The sequence below is a fragment of the Ursus maritimus genome, unplaced genomic scaffold (assembly GCF_017311325.1).
Source record: "Ursus maritimus isolate PB19 unplaced genomic scaffold, ASM1731132v1 scaffold_30, whole genome shotgun sequence".
Lineage (NCBI taxonomy): Eukaryota > Metazoa > Chordata > Mammalia > Carnivora > Ursidae > Ursus > Ursus maritimus.
This window is the reverse complement of record NW_024425564.1, coordinates 4,907,627-4,924,615: the sequence shown is the minus strand read 5'-3', so window position 1 is coordinate 4,924,615 and position 16,989 is coordinate 4,907,627. Positions and strand designations below refer to the sequence as shown.

General features: G+C 55.4%; 2 protein-coding genes across 3 annotated transcripts in view; both read left to right on the top strand.

The window, feature by feature from the left end:
* Positions 1–13,693, top strand: part of SYNGAP1 (synaptic Ras GTPase activating protein 1) — a 32,070-nt gene extending 18,377 nt beyond the window's left edge. Inside the window, exons 11-19 of one of the 2 annotated variants that reach the window (XM_040644751.1) lie at positions 610–846; positions 985–1,186; positions 1,395–1,573; positions 2,247–2,288; positions 2,685–3,759; positions 4,164–4,337; positions 5,983–6,194; positions 7,332–7,422; positions 11,028–13,693. In XM_040644751.1, coding sequence (XP_040500685.1) covers positions 610–846; positions 985–1,186; positions 1,395–1,573; positions 2,247–2,288; positions 2,685–3,759; positions 4,164–4,337; positions 5,983–6,194; positions 7,332–7,422; positions 11,028–11,174 — 2,359 coding nt within the window. In that variant the 3' untranslated portion in view covers positions 11,175–13,693. Of the gene's footprint in view, positions 1–609; positions 847–984; positions 1,187–1,394; positions 1,574–2,246; positions 2,289–2,684; positions 3,760–4,163; positions 4,338–5,982; positions 6,195–7,331; positions 7,437–11,027 lie in introns of both variants that reach the window. The other variant, XM_040644752.1, reaches the window with a different exon arrangement.
* Positions 13,694–13,917: 224 nt separating this feature from the next.
* ZBTB9 (zinc finger and BTB domain containing 9) lies at positions 13,918–16,760 on the top strand. Its single transcript, XM_008693423.2, has 2 exons — positions 13,918–14,067; positions 14,254–16,760. Exon 2 carries the CDS (start codon positions 14,336–14,338, stop codon positions 15,758–15,760), a length of 1,425 nt encoding a protein of 474 aa, XP_008691645.1. The 5' UTR covers positions 13,918–14,067; positions 14,254–14,335; the 3' UTR covers positions 15,761–16,760.
* The last annotated feature ends 229 nt before the right edge of the window (positions 16,761–16,989 follow it).

Below are 16,989 nucleotides of genomic sequence, written 5' to 3'. Positions count from 1 at the left end.
GCCATGAGGCTGGTGTTTGAGACCTGTGGCCTCATTGACAGAACCAGGGAAGTCAGGAGGAGGAGCTTGTTGGAGGTGTGGGGGCGATGGTGAGCTCTCTTTTACACTACACGAGTTAGAGTTTAAGGTGTCAATGGGACACTGAAGTGGAACGGGGGGGAGTGGGGATCACGCAGGGGCACCTCCATCCCCATTTCCCTGGAATCCAGAAGAGTTGGGGGGTCCGAGCTCCCTGTACCTCAAGTGACCCTCCATCTCTCTCCCATCTCTGTCTCTCCCTGGTGTCTGTTTTTCTTCTACTCCTCTCCTTGTCTCTCTCATACACCCTCCGTCTCTCTCCCGCATGTCTCTCTCCCCTCACCTTCTCTCCCCCTCCATTTCTCTCTCCCTGATCTGTCTGTTCCCTCTGCCATAGGCCTCTTCTTCCAGCAGCCTCCCGTCTTCCTGCTGCAGTCCCTCCCTCCCTGTCTCTCCCCGACTCTGTTTCCACACCCTCACCTCCTACCACCCCCCTCAGCATGTTCCCTGGAAGCTGAGGGTCTCTGGGGCTCAGTCCCGGTCTCTCTCTTTCTTTCTCTCTCTCTCTGTCTCCCTGCCCCTTCCCCTCAGCGTGTTCCCGAGGGAGCTGAAGGAGGTGTTTGCATCTTGGCGACTGCGCTGCGCAGAGCGGGGCCGGGAGGACATCGCTGACAGGCTGATCAGCGCCTCGCTCTTCTTGCGCTTCCTCTGCCCAGCCATCATGTCGCCCAGTCTCTTTGGGCTCATGCAGGAGTACCCAGATGAGCAGACCTCACGAACCCTAACCCTCATCGCCAAGGTCATCCAAAACCTGGCCAACTTTTCCAAGTGAGGGAAGCCTCAGGCAGGGGAAGGGTGGGGCTGGGGGTGGGCACGAAGGATCTCCCGAGTCCCAAGAGACCCTGAGACGGGTGGGCCTGAGGCCTTCTGTGTGTGTGACCTCTACCTTCTGGATGCCTTGGCCAGGTTTACCTCAAAGGAGGACTTTCTGGGATTCATGAATGAGTTTCTGGAGCTGGAGTGGGGTTCCATGCAGCAGTTCCTGTATGAGATCTCCAACCTGGACACACTGACCAACAGTAGTAGCTTTGAGGGTTACATCGACTTGGGCCGAGAGCTCTCCACACTTCATGCCCTGCTCTGGGAGGTGCTGCCCCAGCTCAGTAAGGTCAGCAGACGCCCCTCTGCCCCCTCCTGAGATGTCTCCAAAGGCTCCTGTGGCCTGAGAGACCAGCCCCTGCACACATTTTTCTCCCTTCCCTGCCCCCAGGTGTGTCTCTACCACTTCCCCAGTTCAGACACCCTTTCCCCTGCACCCTCTGGGACCCTCTTAGAGCTGGGCACTTAGCCCCCAGGTAACAGCCTCATCCTTCCAGGAAGCCCTCCTGAAGCTGGGCCCACTGCCCCGGCTCCTCAACGACATCAGCACCGCTCTGAGGAACCCCAACATCCAAAGGCAGCCAAGCCGTCAGAGTGAGCGGCCCCGGCCTCAGCCTGTGGTGCTGCGGGGTCCATCAGCTGAGATGCAGGGCTACATGATGCGGGACCTCAACAGGTGAGTATCTGGGACCCCTACGCCTGTGCCCTAGGAGCCCCTACTTTTCTGTTCCGGATACACTTCACTGGGCCTCTGTGCATCTCTCTAGGGCTTGAAAGAAAGGAAAAAGAGGCAGGGTCTCAGAGAAAATGGCAAGGAGACAGGTTAGGCTGAGAGCCCTTTAAGGCCAGAGGGAGCAGGAATCTCCGAGCCCCGGGAAGCGTGCGGAGGCTCCTCTGGCTCCAGCTTGTTGTAAGCCTGGGGCTTCCTGCTGCAAGCTCTGATTTGCCTGGTCCCTCACTGGCCCATGCCTGTCCTAGAGCCGAGGTTCAGCCAGACATGTTGGACTAGCCGTGTAGTATCCAAACACTGAACCGACACTGTACTGGTTGGTAAATAAGCGCTACCCCAGCCCCCCACCGGAACCGAGCAGAGCTCAGTCACGATCCAGCACGGGAGAAGTAACATGGGGACCCTAGCAGGGCCTCCTGAGCTCCAACATCCGTTCCAGTGTGGCGGCCTCGGCTGCTCCTTCTCTGCTGACCGCCCTGCTTGTCCCTCTGCTCTGGTCTCCCTCCATGACACCATACCCATCCCACCATTCCCGCCTCTCCTTCGATGTGTCCATGCCTTCTGCCCACCTCTCTCCTTCTCTCTATCTGTGCTTGCCCCTCTTCCCATCTCTCTCCAGCTCCATCGACCTTCAGTCCTTCATGGCTCGAGGCCTCAACAGGTGAGGGGCTCTCCCCTCCCCCGCCCCCCTCTCCTCTCCTCTCTGCTCCCCTCTCCCATGCCAGTGGCCTTCACCTTCCTCCTCTCCTCTTCTCCTCCATGCACCCTCATCTCCTCCATATCTGCCCGGACCTGCCCCTCATCCCTCCTCTTGGTGCCCCCATCTCCCCTCCTCTGGGCCTCAATCCCTTCCTGGAGGGGCCTTTTCCTTTCCTTTTTCCCACGTATCCCCTCCCATGCTCCCTGCCAGCCCTCTCCAGAGCTTCCACCACCAGCTCCCCGCCCTTCCCTGCGGGTCCCACTTCTCACCCCGAGGCCTGTGCCAGACCACAGCAGGCTCAGTTGCCAGGGGCCTCGGTCTCACCTCCTGCCTGTATGCCCCTTTCCCTTCCCACAGCTCTATGGACATGGCTCGCCTCCCTTCCCCAACCAAGGAAAAGCCACCCCCACCACCCCCTGGTGGGGGTAAAGACCTGTTCTATGTAAGCCGTCCACCCCTGGCCCGTTCCTCGCCAGCATACTGCACGAGCAGCTCGGACATCACAGAGCCAGAGCAGAAGATGCTGAGTGTCAACAAGAGTGTCTCCATGCTGGATTTGCAGGGCGACGGGCCCGGCGGCCGCCTCAACAGCAGCAGTGTGTCCAACCTGGCGGCTGTTGGGGACCTGCTGCACTCGAGCCAGGCTTCCCTGACCGCGGCCTTGGGGCTGCGGCCTGCGCCTGCTGGACGCCTCTCCCAGGGGAGTGGCTCGTCCATTACAGCGGCTGGCATGCGCCTCAGCCAGATGGGTGTCACCACGGACGGTGTCCCTGCCCAGCAACTGCGCATCCCCCTCTCCTTCCAGAACCCTCTCTTCCACATGGCTGCTGATGGGCCAGGTCCCCCAGGGGGCCATGGAGGGGGTGGTGGTCACGGCCCACCTTCCTCCCATCACCACCATCACCACCATCACCACCACCGAGGTGGAGAGCCCCCAGGGGACACCTTTGCCCCGTTCCATGGCTATAGCAAGAGCGAGGACCTCTCCTCAGGGGTCCCCAAGCCCCCTGCCGCTTCCATCCTTCACAGCCACAGCTACAGTGATGAGTTTGGACCCTCTGGCACTGACTTCACCCGTCGGCAGCTCTCACTCCAGGACAACCTGCAGCACATGCTGTCCCCTCCCCAGATCACCATTGGTCCCCAGAGGCCTGCCCCCTCAGGGCCCGGAGGTGGGAGCGGCGGTGGGGGCAGTGGTGGGGGTGGCGGGGGTCAACCGCCTCCATTGCAGAGGGGCAAGTCTCAGCAGTTGACGGTCAGCGCTGCCCAGAAACCCCGGCCATCCAGTGGGAATCTGTTGCAGTCACCGGAGCCGAGTTATGGCCCTGCCCGTCCACGGCAACAGAGCCTCAGCAAAGAGGGCAGCATTGGGGGCAGCGGGGGCAGCGGTGGCGGAGGGGGTGCGGGGCTCAAGCCCTCCATCACCAAGCAGGTATGTGAGGGTGGGAGGAAGGCCAAATGGGTGAAGAACAGGGAGGGAAGGAGGAAATGGTTTGGGGAGGTAGGGGCAGAATAGTCTGGGGTCTGAAGTTATAATTTTCTCACCTCCTTTCATTCATTAAACAAACTGTATATAGAGTCCCTGCTACGTGTCATGTCCTGTTCTAGGCACTGTGGGTTTGACAGTGAACGCCACACAAACATTGCCCTCGTGGAGCTCACCTCTCCAGAGGAGAGACGTGAGAAATCATTAAATAGCATTCACAAGGGCATCAGCACCAGAGCAGGGGAACAAGACTGGGATGGTCATCTCCTCCGGCAGCACTCTCTCCTCCTAAATCCACCCTGCCTTCTCCCACCTTTCCTCTCTCTTCACCCCACCTGGCCCCATCCCAGCATTCTCAGGCGCCATCCACGCTGAACCCCACCATGCCAGCCTCCGAGCGGACGGTGGCCTGGGTCTCCAACATGCCTCACCTGTCAGCTGACATCGAGAGTGCCCACATCGAGCGAGAAGAGTACAAGCTCAAGGAGTACTCTAAGTCGATGGATGAGAGCCGCCTGGACAGGGTACGCTGGGCCCCTGACCTGCCCATTACCCACAAGGGAAGCCTCTAGACGCTTCTCAGGGAAGCACCCGGGGTCAGGTAGTTACAGTGGAAAGAAGAAACAAAAACCCGATCCCCTTTCTTGAGAAGCCTTCAGTCTTCTAGGGGAGGCTGGGCACACACAGTCGGTTAGAAAACTAACTTCCAACTTTATTTTGTGGCTTATGCGCATCATAGACTGCAGAGAAATATTCTTTGTTAAAACTTATTTCCCAGGGAGAACATAAGCCCTGGCTCCTAGGACGACTCCGGAAAGGGAGGGCTGCTCTACCAGCAGTGGGAGCTGCTAAACTGCGTGGGGGGCAAAGGGGTTGCAGTTGTACTACAAATGATGTCCAGCTTAGCCAGGCATTGTCCCACCGGCATAGGTGACAGAGGGTTGGTGTTGGAAATTGGTACGTATTGGCCCATGTGTGGAAAGACCAAACTCTCAGCTGGAGCAGAAGACAGCAAGAGTTCAGGGGCACACACAGATAACTTAGCAGAAAGTTCCTTGGGGAAGCTGTTGCTCCAAGGACTCTGAAGAAGAGAGTGGCTGTAGGATTAGGTTAATGTAAAGACTGTAGGACCCCAACTTGGGGGAGAAGAGAGAGGTTTCTTGGGAGCTGTGGTCTTTGAGCATAGGAAAATGTTGTGCCTGACCTAGATGGACTTGGTGGAGCAAGTTCCATGAGAGAATTAAGCCCTAAGCCCTAATGCCCCAAGGTAGTCCCCTTAGGTAATAAGTAACATCTGTCCTTTGTGTCTACAATGGGGTTGATTATGTATGTATCCTCTTTGGAGAATGAAAAAATACTCTCTCAAATCATTTTTTCTGTTCTATGGCTCAGATGACATATTTTTGTTGAGGAAGTCTCTAGACTAGGACCATCCAGTAGAATTTTCTGCAGTAATGAGAGATGTTCTATGATTGACACCATCCAGTATGGTAACCACTGGCCACATGTGGCTGATGCAATTGAGGAATTAAATGTTTAGCTTTTATTTACATTTTAAATAACCACACGTAGCTAGTGGCTACTGTACTGGATAGCACACAGCTCTAGGGTCTAGAGCCAATAGGGCAGATAAAAATGACTCTCCTGTGTCCTTCTAGTCCCAGAATTCTGGGATCATTATCAACAGAGAGGCAGTCCTGGATTCTCAGGCTGGACTTGTTTGAAGCCCAGACCCGCGATCCCATATAACCTCTCCTTATCCATTGTCTTTTCTTCCTGGCTCTTCCCCATGTGCTCTGGTTGGATTAAGGAATCACTTTAATCTTTAATTTCTGGGTACGGTCACTCAAGGTGTGTCCCTGAATCTGTCTAGGTTCTTGTGTGGGTCCTCATGTGTCCAGATTTACATGTGAGGGCAGGTATATACTTCTCAGGGTATAGGAGCATACGACCTTGGTCCATTTTAAAGCAGCCTTAGTTAGCTCCATAGTAGGGCCTTCTCAAAAGCCACCATGTCTGGTATGATCAGCAGGCAGGGAAAGGGCTGGACAAGGCAGTTGGGATGTCCCTCCCCATGCAGTGGCTGCACAGTAGGCCGGGACAGAGACTGGGTGGTGGGGTTGGGGTGAGGCACCCCTCACAGTGCGGGGTCGTGTGCCCGGCGGGCAGGTGAAGGAGTATGAGGAGGAGATCCACTCACTGAAGGAGCGGCTGCACATGTCCAACCGGAAGCTAGAGGAGTATGAGCGGAGGCTGCTGTCCCAGGAAGAGCAGACCAGCAAAATCTTGATGCAGTATCAGGCCCGACTGGAGCAGAGCGAGAAGAGGCTAAGGCAGCAACAGGTGGAGAAGGATTCGCAGATCAAGAGCATCATTGGCAGGTGAGGGGCGGCCTGGGGAGGGGTAGCAAGGGAGAGCCTGAGGCTGAAGAGAGCCAGTGAGCTCCCCCTCCAGCCTCCTGCCCCAAACTCAGGACACCATGAGGAAAGCCCACGACCCTGATCCCAGAGATTGCCACTCACTCACCAATCACCAGATGGGAAGAAACTTCTTGCCTAGTGTATAAATGTCCCTGTTCCAAATCCTAACTTCTCTTCTGACAGAGTAACTTCTGGAGCCCTTGGAAAATGTGCCTGTTACCGTCCATCACTAAGTGTCTGGCACCAGCCTGGGCTGGGACTCCCCACTGGTTATTCTCAATCCAGCCTGTGATGTTCTCCCCAAACCCACGCAGAGATCCCTAGCCAGAGTAGCTCCTAACCATCCCTGTCCTGGGTAAACTCTCCAGCCCTGAAAAGATGTTCTGTTAGAAAGTGATGACCCTTCTTTCAGCGTGTGCACATTTTCAATTGCTCTGCCAAGCCCTGGCCTCCAAAGAAGGTGTCTTGGCAAGGGGGTCAGCTATCCTGAGAAGTGGATGGGATCTTAGGCCCCACTCGAACCAGAGCCAGTTCCGTTTTGATCCACTCTGAATGTAGCTTTGAGTAAGATTAATTAGAAGAAAAAGGCTTGAGTTGAAACTTATTTTGAAACACTGCTCTAATGGATATCCTTGATGAGAAATCACCTTGAGAATCTCCATCAAAGGCAGGGAGGTGGTGGGAATGATGACCGTAGGTACCCCTCTTGGGCTAGGGGTATCCCAGGGGAGGCACTGGAGGTGTCCTAGGTTCAGTGAGGCGGAATGGGACATAGAAGCCAGGCCTTAAGCCACAGAGGGGCTGTGGGAGGGCACTGTCCTGAATGGGAGGTTGGAGGGCCGGGGGGGGGGGTGTCTGGGTGGTAGAGGTCTTTGAGGCCCCCAAAATTGTCCTTAGCAGGGAGATGTGAGGGTCCCAGAGAGGAAGGTTAATACAGGGAGTCTTTTGGGTCCTAATAATGGAAGGATTCTGAGAGCAGAGGAGAAGGACGCCCGAGGCTTTTCCAGAGAGCTACAGGGGTTCCCCAGGATCAGGAGTTTCACCGGCAGGCTCCAAGCCCGTGCCCGCCACTAACCCCACTGAAGCCCGTCCCTTCAGGCTGATGCTGGTGGAGGAGGAGCTGCGCCGGGACCACCCCGCCATGCCTGAGCCGCTGCCCGAACCCAAGAAGAGGCTGCTCGACGCTCAGGTGGAAATTACAATGTCATTTATCTTCTCCGTGTCCCATCCCCATCCATCCCACTGTCCTTCGTGCACTCACTGCACCAGCCACCCAGCCCCATCGCCATCTGTCTCCCACTGTCCTCTGTTTGTCCACTGGCTGCTCCTGGCAGCCCCCCCAGTGACCCCATCTTCATCCCATCGTCTGTGCCTTTGTCACTCCTGGCAGTGTCAGCCCCACCCCTGTGCCTTCCTGCCCTGTCTTTCCCACTCCTGTCTGGGTCTTGGAACATCCGCCAGAACCTCAGTCTCTCTGCCCCCAGAGCCCACCCAGTTCCTGGCACCCCTGCCCTGTCTGTGCCTGCCCCTGTTCACATCAGGAAATTCAGCTTCCTCTGAGCCCTTCTTGGGCCAGAAGGGCTAGAGGCTATAGTTTGCTGGAATAGAGCACAGGGCAGTATGAGTTCTAGTTTCTCAGGCTCTGAATGGCCCCCATCACCACTGTTCTCTTGGCTCCCCAATTTTCCTGTTTCCTGGGCAGCTCCTCTTCTGACTCTTTAGCTCTTGAAGGTCCCTCCCACCCCATAAACTCTCCTTCCCTCAGTATTTAAATCCAGGGAACGCCTCTGGCCTGTCCCTCCCTCTGGTCCTCACACCTGTCCAGCTCTCCAGCTGCCCTCCCTCTCTCCTCAGCCAGCTTTTAGGACCTCCCTCCTGCACTCTTACCCCTTGCTCTCCCCAATTCTGCTCACTTTCCCACCCACGCTCCTCCTTCCTTTGCTCTGACCGCCAGGCTTCCCCACCACTACCGCCAAGGCTCCTGACCCCATGACCCCACTCTCTCCCCCTGCAGCTCCTCATCAGGTAATTCTCCTGGTTCCGCTTTGACCACGGGCGGAGGACACAGGGGGAGGTGACTCCGGACCACTGCAGGTTGGTCGTGAAGCCCACTCCCCTCTGACTCTCTGGAGCCTCTCCCCACCCCCCCCTCACTGCTGCCCTCCACACCCGAGAACCTCCACAGACCCTACCCTCCTGACACCTCCTGCACAGACCCATCTGACCAAAGAGAGCACTTCCTGCTGCTCCCGGAACTGTTCAGTGACACCCTGCCAACACCAAGCATTTTACCCTGGACAGGTCCAGCACATCCCCACATCTCCTTCGACAGAACCCACCGCCCAGCCTCCTCTCAGTCCTCTTCCTCTGCCTCTCCAGTGTATGTCTGTCACCCCCCATTTCACCAGAGCGTCCTTGGGAGTTGGGACGTTGGGGGTGGGTTTTGTTAAGGGGTGGCAGTGATGATGGGTTAGGGGACCCTGGCTAGAGGGGCTGTGCTGACTGCAGCAGGTAGGTGGGGTTTCCTCTTCCTTCCCTAACCTCAGTTCTCCACCCCTCCTTCCACCCCTCACCTTTTCCTCTCTCTTCCTCCCTTCCATCTATGAGGTAGAAGGCATCTGCAGCTCCTGTTGGGCCCCACTGGGTGGGAATTAGGAATGGGTAAGCTAACTCAGGAGGACTTTGGGAAGGGGCACTGGAAAGAATGCCATTCAGGATGTCAGGACACTAGGCAGGGTGAGTGGAACAAGAAGGAACAAAAAAGGAGCCTTGACAGATGTTAGGACACAGACTGGCCCATGTGGCGTGGGAGTTGGAAATGGGGTGAGCCGTCTTCCTAGATAAGATCATGGGCTCAGTAGCCATGTGGATTCCCAGGCAGAGATGCCAGGAACAGCATGTTAAATAATCTCTCTTCTTGTCAGAGCTCACTCCCCCTCTCCCGCCACCCAGTGGCCTTGCTGGACGCACAGTCCTACCTAAAAACCAGTAAATGGGAACCTGTCAGCCACTGACATCATTTCTGAGGTGCTTTTCTGTGGGACTGAGCTGCAGTGGGCAGTGGCTCCTCACACTGTAATTTTAACTCTGCCTGCCCAGCCTCTGTGTCAAAGTGGTTAGTGATCTGTAAACAGATGCTAAAAGGCACCAGGGGACCTCACCATTTAAAGGACTCCTGCAGCGAATTCTTTTGTAAAATGAATAATGGCACCCTCATTTATCTACTTTCTAAATTTGGGTCCATGGGGGTGTAGGGGGCATGCCTATGTTCTGTCGCCAGCAGACAAGCAGAGAGGAGGGAATCTGAGGTCCCCTTCCCTGCCCTCCTGCCATATTCAGGATCCCCCACCATACGTAATTTCCTCTCTTGCTGACTTGGGGAAAGTGTGTGAGATGCTCAGCAGGCTAAGGGGGAGGCTTGGCTTAAGGCTGGGGTTTTCGTGACCTTCTCAGAGGTGAGCTCTTTGATTGGGAAGGGAGAGCTGATCCAGGAGCCTCGACTTGGAATGTTTTTGTATCCTACAAAGATAAGGTTACATGTAACGGGCCTCAATGCCCCCTGGCCTGGGAAAAAATTAGGACACTTTCTAAATCACTTTTAGGCATTGGCCCCTCTGCAATGCAGCCATTGGCTTAGAAATTAATTTTGTGCCTGTATTTTAAAAAGCCAAGTGAGCGACCAGAAGTGTAGTATAGGTGGCTTTCTTCTCTCCCAGCAGAGGAACAGAAGCAGAGCCGAGGGCAGGAGGCAGGAGGCAGAAGCTAGCTGGTCCAGGGGTGGGAGTAGGGTCTGGTACCCCTCTCCCAATAACTGGGATCCCAGGGAGAGGGGTTGAAAGGAACATGGGGGTGGAAAGGAATGAAGCAGTTCTGCTTCCTGGGGACACAGAGATGGGGGCATGCTGTGCCTCTGCAGACGCTCCTAGTCATTTCTGCCTTTAGCACAAGAGAGAGGCAGCCCTCCCACATGTTTTTACCGTCCCCCATCACTTCCCTGAATCCTTTGTCCCCCCACCCCCCAGTACAGTTAAACCTCTCTAATTTGGAATGTTATATTCAATAAGATGACCACTCTGAACAAGTGACAAAACTGAATGGCAGTGTCTATTTAATGAAATGCATGTCTTCAAAATACATACAGTAAGTAGGACTCGAAGAACAAGGCTTTTCCACTCGAGGCCCTCAGGGAGCATGTGTTAATGAATAGAGAGGATTCAAAAGTCTGTTGGCTGGTACCCTCCTACAGACGCGTTTCCACTATTAATTTGCTTAGCATACCCTTTCTTCAGAGCTAAAGGAAAACTCAAGCCCGGTTTTTGTTCAAATTATGAAAAAAGTCCAAATCCATGGGGGTTTGGATTAATGAGGTTTTGCTGTACTGCCTCCCCTTGTTCCCTCAACACAAAGTTCCTACCTCGGACTGGGGGTGGGCTGGGAGGGGGTTCCAAGAGAGGAGGAGGGAGGCTGGGTAGGGGAAGATACAAGGGATTAGGTTGGGGGTGAGATAGGAACTTGTTTCTTCTGAACTGGTTTCCTGGTATGACTCCCTGGGTTGAAGGCCCATTAGGATTCAGGGGGTGAGATTCTCTTCTCCCTGATCCCAGAAGATGTAACTTCTACTGCAGGTGAGAAATAAAACAGGAGGATGGGGGTGGGGGGTTGTCCTGGGGGCAGGGAGGGGGACATGGTTTATGGAGCGGGCTGGTTAGGGGGGGACATGGCTAAGGGGGCTGGCACCCAGGCCCCCGCGAAGCGTCTCAATAAGTCCGCGCTCTCCTCTTTGGTGTCTTGCAGGAGAGGCAGCTTCCCCCCTTGGGTCCAACAAACCCGCGTGTGACGCTGGCCCCACCTTGGAACGGCCTGGCCCCCCCAGCACCGCCCCCCCCACCCCGGCTGCAGATCACCGAGAACGGCGAGTTCCGAAACACCGCAGACCACTAGCCCACCCAGCATCACAGACCTTCTTCTCCCTCCCCATGCACCCCACCCTGGAACAGCACCCACCACCAGGACTGGATGTCGCCGAGGGACAGCGGGATTGCCTCCCTGAATGCCTCCTTGGGGGGCACCAATCCCCCACCCCCACTGCACCATTTCCAGGGGGGAAGAGTGGGGACCCTTAGCTGTCCCCTTTTCCTTCCTGTTGGGGTGCTGCCCCCTGTGACCCCCCCAGGGACCCTTGCCCCAGGACACCACCTACCCCACACAGACCCCTTCACTCCGGGGTGCTATCCCCATCCTCTGCCTCATCGTTCCCCTGAGCACTGGGGGACAGACCCTCACCCCCACCCTGGGGGTGTGGCACCTCCAAACTTTCAACTTCAGGGTGATTTTTTAGCAGTAACCAGAGCTGACAATCTAACTCCCCTCCACCGCCCCATTTTGGCCTCCCCTGTCCCCCTTGTTATGGGGAGGGGACCCCGGGTGAGGGGGCCCTATTACCCCTTGATTTCTCAGGAGCGTCTGGGGGGGCTCAGCACGCACAAACTCCTTCTCCTCCTACTACTCTTAAATTTACTCCCTCCCCACCCAGAACCCAGATGGGGTGGAGGGGCCACCGGGGCAGGGAGGGGGCGGCAAGGGGGGAATGGGAGTCGTCTCCCCTTCCTCCCACACCTGATCTGCTCTTGGCTGGTCCCAGAGCGGGGTGAGGGGGCTTATGCCCCCCCCTCCCCCAGTGTGTTGGGTGGGGTGGAATTGAGGTTAGGGTGAGGGGTTAGGGTCTAGGAGGGTGTGTGTGTTAGGGAGGACAGACTAGTTGATCTGCCCTACCCTGACACACACAGCCCCCCTTGCCCCTCCCCTCTCTCTTCTTGGTCTCTACTCCCAGGGGGAGGGGGGAACTTACTCTAGGAAAAGCCATGTCTCTCTCCCCCAGGGTGGGGGGACCTGTGTTGGAGGAGGGGTGTTGGGGGCCCCCTTCCATGACTCTGTCCCCCTGGGGGAGGTAGGACAGGGCTGGGCTTCCCTCTCATCCTCCCCCCTCCCCAATCTCCCTCCACCTCCCTCCCTCCCGCCAGCTCCACAATTTTTCCGTGTTTCTCTGTACATAGCTCTCTGGCGGGATAGGGGAGGTAGGATGGATGGGGTTTAGGGTGGGTAGGTCATGGGAGGGGAGAAGCCCCTCCTTGGCACCCCCTCTTCCCTGACTGCTGTCCCCTACCCAGCCTTGCCCCCTCATCCCTTCTTGCGTTTGGTATTGAGACTCTTTCCAGACTTCACCCTTCTTTCTTTTGTATGGACAGTTCCCCTTCAGTCCCATCCCCCTACACACATACACCCAGCCGGGGCCAAATTTATACTTATATAAAAGTTGTAAATATGTGAAATTTTATTCCTGTGCCCTTTTCCTTGCTTTCCCAACCTCAGACCCTACCCCTGGACCCCCTTTCCTCCTCTCTTTGGCTGTTGTAATTATCTGGGGTTTGTACTGTACATATTGGGGGTGTGTGTGTGTGGGCTGGGGGCAACCCCTCTGTACAGAGCTTCCTGGCCCCCTCCCCCCCCACGCTTCCCTCCCCCTCCATCACCCTAAGGGTAGGGAGAGGCTCTTCCTACCTGTTTTATTTTGTTTTCTCGTTCTCCCTCCCCACCTTATCCCACCCCACTCCCAGCCTTCTCTGTCCTCCACCACTATCCCTTTTTCTCCACTCCCAGCCCCATTTCCTTTTTTTCTGGAGTGTGTGGTGAAACAAAAATCATGTTTAATAAACGGAGATTGTTCTTTTATCGCTGTGCTGACTTTCCTAAGCTGGGACCTTCGGACGGACCAGCAGGGTCCTGCTTTTTGACAGGAAGCTGACAGCCTGGGAGAAACTATATCCCTGCGTGATGCCAGAGTCTCCGCCAGAATATCATTCTCCCACCCAGCGACGAGATTTATTCTGTTTTCGAGCAGGGGTTGTGCACTGGCCAAGCTTACCCAATCTAGCTCTCCCCTCACCACTGCTCCCCTTAACCCGAATGAGTAAAGAGGCCAGGGAACAGAAACATTATCTGATTAAGAAATTCCAAGTATATATCTACAGACACATATACATATATATTTAGTAATTACCTAGAAATAGGGTTTATTTAATTGCTGGTTAAAATGCTCCGCAGGGAATGCAGGAAAGAACTTGGTTCCTTAGCAAATCTTGAGTTCTAATCCCAGGCCCGTCACTTGCCAGCCTCGGTTTCCCCGGAGGAAACAGCACGGCAACACCTACCTTGCAGGGCTGGGGGAGGGTACAAGGTGATGTGGACAATGGCTAGCCCACACAATAGGTGCCCACTTAATCTCGCCTTCTCAGCACCTAGCAGGGGGAGGGCGCTACATTTAATCACCCGCAGGGCTAACGGGTTGCCCCCTCCTTCCGGGCTATGGTCTCTTGAGGCCTGGGTCGCCGTCCTCCCGCAGGGGCGGCCACCCCATCCGCCGCCGCGCGGGGGCCAGAGACCTCCAACCAGCTCGGCCTTCTCGCTCGCGCAACCAATCAACACGAGGCTTGTAGGCTACCGCCTTCCGATTGGCTGCGGCTCTGGCACCGCCCACCGCACCTGGCGTTGGCGTCCGGCGGGAAGGCGGTGGCTTCCGGCCCGGGATTGAGCGGTGTCCGCAGAAGCGTTCCGGGCCTTTGCCGCGTGTGTACCGGCGGGGGCGTGGCGGCGGGAAGGGCCTGCCGGCCGGCGCTCCCGCTCTCCCGGCGGCCGCGGCTTCCCGGGAGCCGGGCCCTCTGGGCACCGTGAGAAGGAGTGGAGCGGCAGGCGGGAGCGGTCCGGGGCCGGCGAGGTCGGGCGCGTGGCTCGAAGGACCTCCTCATCTTCCTCCACAGGCCCTGGAAGTGAAACCCCGGTTGGTCTTTTGTTGTGGTTGTCTAGTATTTCTTTTTTCGGTGGGGGCGTGCGCGGGGCTGATCTGCGGAAACCACTACTGACTGAAAAGTTTCCACAGGTTGGGATGGGGGAGGCGGGTGTTGTGTGAGGAGACGTGGTTGCCCTTATCCAGAGCTTCTATGACCCCCGTGTCTTTCCTCCACAGCCTTCATCCCGCGGGGGGTGCGCCCCCAGCCCCTCATCTCCAGTATTCGATCCCCTGGGATCTGTCTTTCTGAGGCGGCCATATGGATACCTCGACGCCAATGCCCGCCGTCCCCCCGTCCCCGACCTGCAACCCTGCCCCACGGACAATCCAGATCGAGTTCCCGCAGCATAGCTCGGTGCTGCTGGAAGCCCTGAACCGCCACAGGCTAGAGGGAAAGTTCTGTGATGTGTCCCTCTTGGTGCAGGGCCGGGAACTTAGGGCTCACAAAGCAGTGTTGGCTGCTGCCTCTCCTTACTTCCATGACAAACTTCTTCTGGGGGATGCGCCACGTCTCACTCTGCCCAGCGTCATTGAAGCCGATGCCTTCGAGGGGCTGCTCCAGCTCATTTATTCAGGGCGCCTCCGTCTGCCACTGGATGCTCTCCCTGCCCACCTCCTCGTGGCCAGTGGCCTCCAGATGTGGCAAGTAGTAGATCAGTGCTCAGAGATTCTTAGAGAACTAGAAACCTCAGGTGGTGGAATTTCAACCCGTGGGGCGACCTCTTACCACACACTTCTTTCCACCACATCCTCTCCAGGGGGCTGGTGCATTCGCTCTTCCCCTTTCCAGACCCCAGTGCAGTCTTCCACCTCTACCGAGAGCCCCGTTTTAGGGGAGGGGAGTGAACTGGGAGATGTGTTACAGATTCAAGTTGAAGAAGAGGAGGAGGAGGAGGAGGAAGAAGAAGAAGAAGATGAGGAGGAGGACCAGGGGTCAGCAGCACCCTCTCAGACACCTCAGCCTCAGAGAGTATCAGGGGCTTTTCCCTGTCCTCATGGATCCCACCCACTGCCCATATCCACTACTCCCCGCAGGGTTTCAGAGGGTGAGAGTGCACCACTTGAGTCACCTGCTGCTCATACTGCACTGCCCCCCAAAGTCTTCTACATTAAGCAGGAACCCTCTGAGCCTAAAGAAGAGATATCAGGAGGTGGAACTCAGTCTGGAGGAACAAAGGAGGAGACCAAAGTGTTTCCTGGAGGGGACACCGAAGGGAATGGAGAGCTAGGCTTCTTGCTGCCCCCAGGAGCAGGGGCAACGTATGGAGGAGGAGGAGGAGGTCCATCCTGGAAACCAGTGGATCTTCATGGGAATGAAATCCTGTCAGGGGGTGGGGGACCTGGCGGTGCAGGACAGGCTGTGCATGGGCCTGTCAAGTTAGGAGGTACACCCCCTGCAGATGGAAAACGCTTTGGTTGTTTGTGTGGGAAGCGGTTTGCAGTGAAGCCAAAGCGTGACCGGCACATCATGCTGACCTTCAGCCTTCGGCCCTTTGGCTGTGGTATCTGTAATAAGCGCTTCAAGCTGAAGCACCATCTGACAGAGCACATGAAGACCCATGCTGGAGCCCTGCATGCCTGCCCCCATTGTGGCCGTCGGTTCCGAGTTCATGCCTGTTTCCTTCGCCATCGAGACCTATGCAAGGGCCAGGGTTGGGCCACTGCTCACTGGACTTACAACTGACTGCTGAGGCTGCACACTAATTTCTAGGATAAGAAAGCCACTGCTGCTGATTTATACTTTCCCCTCATAACCATTGCACCCCTTTCCTGGATCTTGTAATCATGCCAAGAAAATAGATCTATTCTGGATATCTTGTTCTTAGTGTGGGTGTCAACCTGGCAGTTTTGGGAACTCAGATTTCTCATCTCCAGGTTTTTGCTAACCACCCCATAGGAAGCCAGTTTACAGGGCATACATAAATTGATCACTTCCCCATAATAGACCTTTCATAAAGGAAACTAGATTTCAGATTAGAAGTTTGTTTGGTGAGAGAAGAGTTAGAGCAAAAAGATGTAATGATAAACGTTTCAATTGGTCTCCATGAGGTGTTAAAGGAGCTGGTCTCCATTGTAGGGATGTTTGATTCCAAGGTCTAATAATTCAGATAATAATAAACTCTACGCTCTCCTCTCCCTTGTCATTGCTGAAATGATTTAGGCAGAGTTCTTTTTAAGTACTCTTAAGAGTACTTTATTCTGTTCGATCTTTCCAGAAGACTGTCAGATCGTAACTTGCTCTGCACCTTCCCAACACTTCTGTTTTTAATGTTGTAGTTGAGCACTTTAACAAATTGAGCATTCCATGTGTTATTCTTTGAACCCTCTTTTTAATAGAGGGTATTCCCTCAACAGCCTGTGCCTCTTGTTTACCTTTGTCCACCACTGATCACCCATATGTTGATTGCAGTGATTGGAATGTGACCAGTGAACTCAGGAGATGGCCACTGACCTAAGACGCTCTCAGGGTAGCACCTCTCTTGAACAAGTGGCTGTTGTCAGAGGCTGAGACAGCATATACAGAAGGCTGAAGAGTAACTGTACAGTAGGACCACACCCCCTTCCTTTCCATCCCACTTACACATGATAGGCCCTTTGTTGAGAGATAGAAAAGTAGATACTGGAATGGGGAGATTGTCACAGGTTACTTAATTGCTTCAAATAAACTTTGCCCTGAAACCTAAGCTGACAATGGACTGGATTGAGTAATTTACGTGGGAGAGACAGCATGAAAACAGTTGCAAAGACTTGGATGTGCTCCTTATGTGGCAGGGTTATGTTGATGGGGGAAGAATGGGATGGTTTCACACTGGTGCAGAGAACTCTGTCGTGGACATCAGTGGGCCAGGTTCTAGGCCCTGACCTGCCACTAAATGATCTCAGGTAAGTTACCTTATGTTTCAGAGTATGAAC

Excerpts from the sequence above, each read along its gene's own strand:
- ZBTB9 (XM_008693423.2), top strand. The coding sequence starts at position 14,336 with ATGGATACCTCGACGCCAATGCCCGCCGTCCCCCCGTCCCCGACCTGC.